The following is a 7,803-nucleotide window of genomic DNA, read 5'->3' as shown; positions in this document are numbered from 1 at the left end:
TTCTCTGCTGGCACAGCTAAGCATAAACTCTATAAATGTCACTTGAACTACTTCAGTTTACACCAGCTGAAAACATGGACTGTGCTACCATATGTAGCTTCATGCAAGGTTTTAACCTGCGTGATTCTCTTGTTGTTGCTACTTTTTTCTGGTTTCCCCAGTGTCTTACAGGCTGATGATTTCTGCAGGGAACACTCTTCCCTTTTCTTGCTTTTCTGCCTGCTTTGGAATGACACGTCGTTGCTTCTATACCTTCTGCTTGTTCCAAAGATGACAGAGGCATCCTTTTCCAGGGGGACTTTCCCATTCAAATTGGGATACATTCAAATACCTTTGAATTCTCTAACTTCAGTGTTATCCAGCTCAGGGAGTCACCATGCAGTCCTGACTCATTCGTTACACATCTGAATTCCTACTTCGTTAACAGGAATTTCACAAAGAGCTGAAGGATTAGTTTAAAAATATAACACTCCTGGGTTTATCATGTCTCTTTCTTGAGACATTCTAGGAGATCCTTGAAAGATGCTAGACATGCTCAGATTACTGGGAATTAATAGTGCTCATGATCACGTAGGATGTATCCAGCATCTCACTTTAATACTAGACAAACTTTAAATGCTGTAATGCCCCTTGAAATGCTAATAATTTCTTTTCTTCTTTCCTATTAAGTTAATTCAGTCCCAGACTGACATACAGCTATATAGTTCCATATATACAGTACGCATTTGGTGGTAGGTAGCCAGTGCTTGTTCACAGAACCTTGCTGTCCTCTAACAAATCTATATGCCCATATTATTATTTCCATGTACTACAAGCTGCTCTGCAGCCTATGACATGGCACTCAACTGTAATTAGCACCAAAATATGGAGTTAGTATGCAGGACACGGACAATTCTTTTGCTCCAGATGCTGTATTCAAACTGCAGCCGTCCGTTGAAGAAGTAGAGATAACCTAAGGAAAAGGAAAATTAAAATTAATTAACCCTGAGAAAACTGTGTTGTCTCGTTAAAATTATCCTTCAAATAAAAATTATCCTGTTTGTTTTCATTTTTAATAACTCTTTTAAATGCAACATTTGAGTATTTAGAATGCTGAGCTAAATTTTCAAAGGTCCTCATTCCATTTGCCAGACCTGGATCGGTGCTTTAAAATAACTGATATTTTAGTTTAGTGTCAAGCTCTGCATTTTATTACTGTACAGCACTTGCTTAGGAAAATACAGGGTTTGCCTGTTAATGTTTAAGGCTCTGACTTGGAAACACTCCTTGAAGAGTTGGATAGGAATGGGGTCCATGTGAAGGAACGGACACATTATAATACTTCTATATTAAGCATATCACTCTAGGTTCCCTAAGCAAGGAAGCAGGTCTTTTTTGGCTCCTCAAATATATATGTACAGAGTTTATTAGAGCACCTTTGCCAGAGGGCAATTTAGATCAGAAACCTGATTCGGTCGAGAGCAGAAGTGTTGATGTGAAAAAATCAAAATTACAAATGACAGAATTTCCAACAGGACATTAATCTCAAGTTTCAGTGACAGCTAATTGTAATAAAGTTTCATTATCAGATTATGTACCATTTCTTTGATAGACTGCATCCACTTTATCACCAATTCCTGCGAATTCTTCCTCTATCAGCCTGGGGTAGCCTGCTTCCATAACCTCCGCCTCTTCATCATAACTATATTAAACATAAAAGAAAATAAAAATTCAGAGGATTTAAACAGTCTGGGAGTTTGTTCTGTGCCCTTTTTATGCTTTGAAGTTACCCACATCAGAAGTAGCCAGCAGCCTTTAGGTCTAGTGCCATAATGAAACTCAGGGCAATAACCAAGGCACTCCTCCATCAGAAGTACAAGCTCAATGAACACAAAACTAATAAAGCTACATTTTCAGAACTGATCTATAAAGTACATATTATATGGAGATGATTGTACCTGGATGTACTGGCATTACAAGCCTATCCCAAGGCTGCTTGGCACAGAGATACTGGGAAGGGATGGTATTGTCTTAATTGTGCATCAGACCTGGCTGTAAGCCCCACTCATGGACAGCAAAAACCAGCCATCCCAGGGTGGGATAGTTTTCTTGCTCTCACGCACTGCTACAATTTTGTGTCACACAAGCAACTCAAGGAAGCAACATGGCAATTTTGTCTAGGAGACATGACCTATTACAGACTCTCCCAGATTAGGGCACTTTATTCTCCTTGACTTTCTTTTACTTTTTCAGCTTTTAAAGGCTGTGCACATATGTTTATAAAAGTCTTGCATACACCTTTATGACATATTCTGCACAGCTATAGCACCAATGAAAACCACAGACTGGAAACATGTGAGCCACAATCAAGTGCCTGGTTTGAAACAACCTGCTGATGTTTTGATACTTCTGGACAGGTTATGACTAGGGACATTGAAAAGAAAAACCAATCTGTCTCCAGCTTACCTCCAGTACTTATTTCCAGTAAAAAAGAGAGTCTTGCCGGTGTCTGTAATATGGACAGCTGCATCTATTCTTTTCATTTCTCTTGGGAACCCCATTTCATATATCTTTTTAGGGAAGTCTTCAACTATGTCGTAGCCATTCAAAGCCCAGACTTTCTTTCCTGAAAATAAGAACAAAGTATGCATGAGTCTTTTGTAAAAGCTCAGCTTGAGAGCAGAATAAAATGAGGATGCTATGATCCTAATTTCATACAACTAACAGATTCTTAGGTCACATACTCAGCAGGTATTAAACTGGCTAACTATGATCGTAGGTGTCTGAGCTTAATTGTACATCTCCTAATTCACTGAAAATTGTATAGACTTGCATGGGGTGAAACCAACAGAGTTTGTTTTTTCAGCAAGGGAGGTAGGATGTTTTGTTCTTCTATTGATTACCTTTATATCACTCACCAAGCTTGAATAAACATGTATATTTTTCTGCCAACAACAAAATTGAAAACTCACCCTTAAACATGAACACAAGATCTTTGACGGGGTTTTCATAAGCTGCATCTATTTTATTTGGAAGCTCTGGCCAAAACGATTTAAGTAACACCAGTTCTGCCTCAACCATCTGAGGGTGCAGTCGCCAGAAAAACCTAGTTCAGAAAAAGAAAATTTATTTTATGTTTCTTATCATACTACAGAATAGCAGCATCTTTGATGTGCTATACTAAAAATTAGTTAAGAGAGAATTAAATTTTTTTCACAGCATAGAATTTTCAACACATAGAGCCCCTGGCAGACCTTTCCTTTCCTCATAGTCACCTAGCTGCAGACCATTTCTGTCACTTACACAGTGATAGTGATTATCTCAAACAACAACAAGCAAATCTTTTTTTCATTTAGAATAAGAGAAACACTGCTGCCCCATGCAAGGCTTCTGAATGTAGTACAACTTCATTCAGATAAAAGTTAGTAGATTTGTGCATGTTGAAGAAAGCTCTGTGGAATGAAAAATGTGTACAAATGGTGTCAGTCTTCAGCCATATCATCTTCACTTCATATTACTGGGAAGTTAAGTCTGTAATTGTATTATAAATCCTGCCTAAAAAGATATATGATGTAGTTTCTTAGAGGCATCTATATTGATTTGTAATTTTTTAAATTTATGTTTACTCAAATCTTTAGTAAAAAACTGAGATGGTGTTTTCGCTTGTTCATATTTTATCCAGTACCCACCATCCATGATATGGCAGTCTTTTTACCTGTCCTTGAAGACCAGCATTTCTCCACGAAGTTCTGTTATTGCATCAAGTGATAAATCTGCATCACATTTCTCTGGTGTTTTGGGATGTTTTGGGTTGGGATCTTTGTCTCCAGCACCTGGAATCATACCGTATGATCTAAATTTGACATTAATTTCCTTTCTGTGGATCATGATATTGAATAGGACATGGAAGAGTTCCCAAACAGCATGATGAATACAAGCATAATGGTCAAACCATTTGTACTGGGGAAAGTCTGTTCTCTCTTTCTCTCCTTTAGCCAAATACATTCATGGACTTTGCAGTTCAGCTGTGCTGCAGAAATGTTAAATGGACTTGCTTTCTTTATCCCAAGTTTTGGGAAGGTCCCCCAAAAGTTTTATTCTTTCTGTGATGAAACATGGATATTTCTGTTTCTCCCTTTAGACTCTGTTTTACCTTCTCTTTTGAAGCAGGTCAAAAAGGACTCTGCTCCCCGCCTCCCACCACCAAAGGAGACCGCACAGTGACCAACTGTACTCTGCAGTGTTACCTTTTTTTTTTCTCTCTGAACTACTAAATCTAAGCATCTTCTGTTCCTGAAGTCTGGTCGCCCGGAATCCAATGAATCGGTCTTAATCAGTCATGACTGTTGATATTGAACATCTGCAGCTCTTTAGTAACTGTGCAGTGCATCTGTAACAGGTTATAATGACACAGGAAATATATACTATATATTATACAGACTTACCATAGAGCTCTTGGATCCCTTGCACATCATCATCAGGAAGCACAAAACCAGTTTTTCCAGTGTATGTGTAAATTGGAAACATCAGAGCTCCAGGGTCTCTAGAGTGTTCAAGTCCCAGTGAATGACCAAATTCATGGGCAGCAACAAGAAACAAGTTATACCCTATAAAAAACCCACAGTGAAAGTAAATTTATAGCTCCTTGTATCACCAAAGTGGACTTGGACTGATCAACCAACCTTAACATTGTGCTTTAATATACGAGACAATGAAGGAGACAATTGGGTTAATGGAAAAATGATGTATAATTGCTTGTCTTTTTCAAACTACCATGGGTTTTGTTTTAATAAGGGCCTAACTGATTGAGTATCTCACAGCTGGTGTTCAACCTAAATCTTATTTGACAATGTCGTTCTGTAGGCAGATTTAGGTTTCTTGAAATTTCTTAGCAACATGAAAGCTCTGAGGGGAAGTCTTAGCCCTAGTCAAGTCAAGAACATTTTCGTCAGGAATTCACCTTCGGTAGAGAGTCCATATTGTTTTCAGTATTGCAGCAATTAGCTTTAATGCCAGGAGGGTGAAATAATACAGTGCTGGAAAAAAATAGTGTTTTGTTCTATTTGTTCTATATTGCTCTCTGTCCCGAATAGGCAAGGTGAAGAATTTTCAAATTAGATGTAAGTAGCTAATTTGCAGCTGAGTTACGTATATGTGTTTTCTATAGGTTTCAGTAAGGTAATTCCCATCAGTCTGTAATCAGAACTAGCTGCCCTTAAGCTCAGTAAAATGCTAAGCTGACAAAATACTTTGTTTGTGGCATTTTTTTAATCACTGCACTTAGGAGGCATATATCTTTTTGGTAGGTGTATATTACACTTCCATTTATGATTGGAGATTAAACTCAGCTTCCTATGAGTAGACAGTGAACATAATGACTAATGAACAGTAAACAGGCAAAACAAACTGTTTACAGATATCAAACAGAATGAAATTGTCCATCTACCACCATTTCAACTAATCTCAAGAACTTCTGTTACCTCTAGAATCATCTGACCAAGCTTCATCATCATCAAAATGGGCATCTCCTCCGTAGTCTGGACCAGGGGGGAAAGCATGAGCCAGTAATCCAGAGGGTCCATCGAAGGGGTAAAAATCACCATGTTCTATAAAATAACATTCAAGACAATGAAATCAATTATCCCATTTTATTGGCAGTGATATAACTATAACATAAAAATAATTGGTTCTGTGTTACCTTTAGTGCCAAAGGAGATCATGATATCAGCTATACCACTTCGTATTCTGGTGAAGTTAAGTGGTGTCACATCAGACCAAACTTTGAATGCTTTTTTGAAAGCTCTGTCTACTTCAGCACGTCTCAGATCCGAAGTGTAATTCATAATTCTACCAAACAGATTAATATCTCCAGTTAAATTGTGTGAATTGAAGAAAATGTGTAATACACTCTTATCTGACTGTACACCTCATTAAAATTTTTTGCTTTTTTCCTCCCTATGTTCTTATCTAAAAACAAAGAGCTCGGCAGCTGCATACAGTACTCAAAAAAAAAAAAAAAATTTCTATTTTCATTAAAATCATTCAGAGACATCTGAAATGTTCCAACAGCTTTCTTAATTGGTTTTATATGCACCAGAAGATACAGAAGATGACAGATATATTCTATATTAAGTCAAATCATATCGGTAACTTCAAACTTTTTTTATGCCATATAAAATATCTCATGATCCTCACTCCTGGAGGAGCAAAACGTGATCCAAAGAGTTTTTTATAGTCTAGAATCATCCATATTAAAGTAATATTTATCAGCAGATGCTGAACTGATAGAGTTCAGTGATATCATATTTGGAATTTGCTAAAGAAACTCAGGTTGCAGATGGTCAAAACCCCTTGTTGACGACCTTGCGATATTAAGGGAGAAGGAGCTACCATGTGACCTTTCAGCAAAACAGCTTCCCAAGGTAAACTTTCTGAGGCCATGGTGCGGGGATTTGCCTGACCAGGCATAGATATCTACATCTGGACTGTGAAATGGAAGAGGGACAAGGATCGGTCTCTGCTCTCACAGCCACATTGCACGGACTGGTTTGCATCTACACTGCTTTGTCCAGGACAAGACCTATGTGAAGCAGACACTAATCCAGGTCCAAAGCAGAGCTGAGGAGTGACCTAGAGATTAAGCACTGTGAGGATCAGCGGTGAGGTGCATGATCTTAGTCCCTACCCCTCTTTCATTTGGCACTATGGATGTGCCCAGAGTGCCTACGTGGAGCCCAGATGAGGATTACACGACACTAGCTTTCCTCCATGACACAGTGCAATGGAAAAAAATTGTATTTACTTCCTTGGGCTATAAGGTGGCCTTGGGGCACCTTTCCAAAAGTGAGGCTGTAAGGATTTTAAACTGCCACACGAATTTTGTCAAACTCAAATGCATCCTTCTTCCGTCAACCTCATATACAGAACAACCTATTGGACAAGATAACTGGAAAGAAGCTAATAACAGTAATAACACCCAAAATGCCGTGCATTTACCTGTATGTCAAATTAGTTTTTGACCATTTTAGTTTTCTAGGGAAAAAGTTATATTCCCCCACATCTGGGACACCGCATCTTGGTTTCTGCATCAGCTCATATGTTTCTTCATCTAATTTGCCTGTCACTTCCAAGCCAAAAAATGCTTGCATTTCTCGAAGTTTAGATGCCACTGTGTTGGCACTCTTCCTCATTATGCCGGCAGGATTTGGACGGAGATCATAGTGAGTCCTGAGATAGTGCTAAGAAGAGGAAAAGAAGTAATAAGCCTAGTTTCCAAACTACACAACTTACTATTTATAAAACATGTAAATGAATTATTTTATACTGTACCTCTGCAAACTGAAGGTCTTTCTCTGTGAATTCATGGCTATCTTCAATGGGAATAGGGATTGTCAGGCAAAATGACAAACCCAACAAGAAAAAGAAGACAGCTGAAAGTCTTGATTGCATCATGTTGGATTTGTGAAGTCTGAAGCCCTGATGTTTTAGAGAGCAATTACCTTTACTTTTATAGTCCCAACCCAGTGAGTCACCACTAAGGGACAAGTTAGAACTTCCTTGTCATTGAAAGTAAACATGCTTAGACGGCTACTTTTTCTCTCCTCCCCAACACTGTGGTTTAGGCATCTGTTGTCCCACTGAGGGCTCTGAAACTGTATCCTCGTGTAAACACGGTCTCTGAATATTGACATAGGTTGTGGGAAGAAATGGGCAGAAGCAAACCGCACTTTTTGTTTATTTTGCAATAAATTGCACTGGCATTAACTGGCAATAACTTTGCAGTAACTCACTCTTCTCTGCTAGAAAAATTGTCTTTCTGCTATT

At 38.4% G+C, this 7,803-nt stretch overlaps 1 protein-coding gene across 1 annotated transcript; it reads right to left on the bottom strand.

The window, feature by feature from the left end:
• Positions 1 to 531: 531 nt before the first annotated feature.
• Positions 532 to 7,437, bottom strand: MMP13 (matrix metallopeptidase 13 (collagenase 3)). Its single transcript, XM_009585649.1, has 10 exons — positions 7,309 to 7,437; positions 6,976 to 7,217; positions 5,678 to 5,826; positions 5,460 to 5,585; positions 4,425 to 4,586; positions 3,695 to 3,812; positions 2,952 to 3,085; positions 2,446 to 2,605; positions 1,578 to 1,681; positions 532 to 952 (listed from the first exon to the last, which is right to left on the bottom strand). Exons 1-10 carry the CDS (start codon positions 7,429 to 7,431, stop codon positions 852 to 854), a joined length of 1,419 nt encoding a protein of 472 aa, XP_009583944.1. The 5' UTR covers positions 7,432 to 7,437; the 3' UTR covers positions 532 to 851.
• Positions 7,438 to 7,803: the final 366 nt, after the last annotated feature.

This window comes from Fulmarus glacialis, unplaced genomic scaffold (assembly GCF_000690835.1).
Source record: "Fulmarus glacialis isolate BGI_N327 unplaced genomic scaffold, ASM69083v1 scaffold29629, whole genome shotgun sequence".
In the NCBI taxonomy this organism is placed as follows: domain Eukaryota; kingdom Metazoa; phylum Chordata; class Aves; order Procellariiformes; family Procellariidae; genus Fulmarus; species Fulmarus glacialis.
This window is presented reverse-complemented; position numbering and strand designations above follow the sequence as displayed.

What these genes read in the sequence shown, in the direction of transcription:
- MMP13 (XM_009585649.1), bottom strand. Translation starts at nt 7,431, where the DNA reads ATGATGCAATCAAGACTTTCAGCTGTCTTCTTTTTCTTGTTGGGTTTG. An exon ending in AAGACCTTCAGTTTGCAGAG is followed by an intron (nt 7,218 to 7,308) that starts GTACAGTATAAA and finishes TCCTCTTCTTAG; the next exon opens with CACTATCTCAGGACTCACTA. An exon ending in TTGGTCAGATGATTCTAGAG is followed by an intron (nt 4,587 to 5,459) that starts GTAACAGAAGTT and finishes GGTTTTTTATAG; the next exon opens with GGTATAACTTGTTTCTTGTT.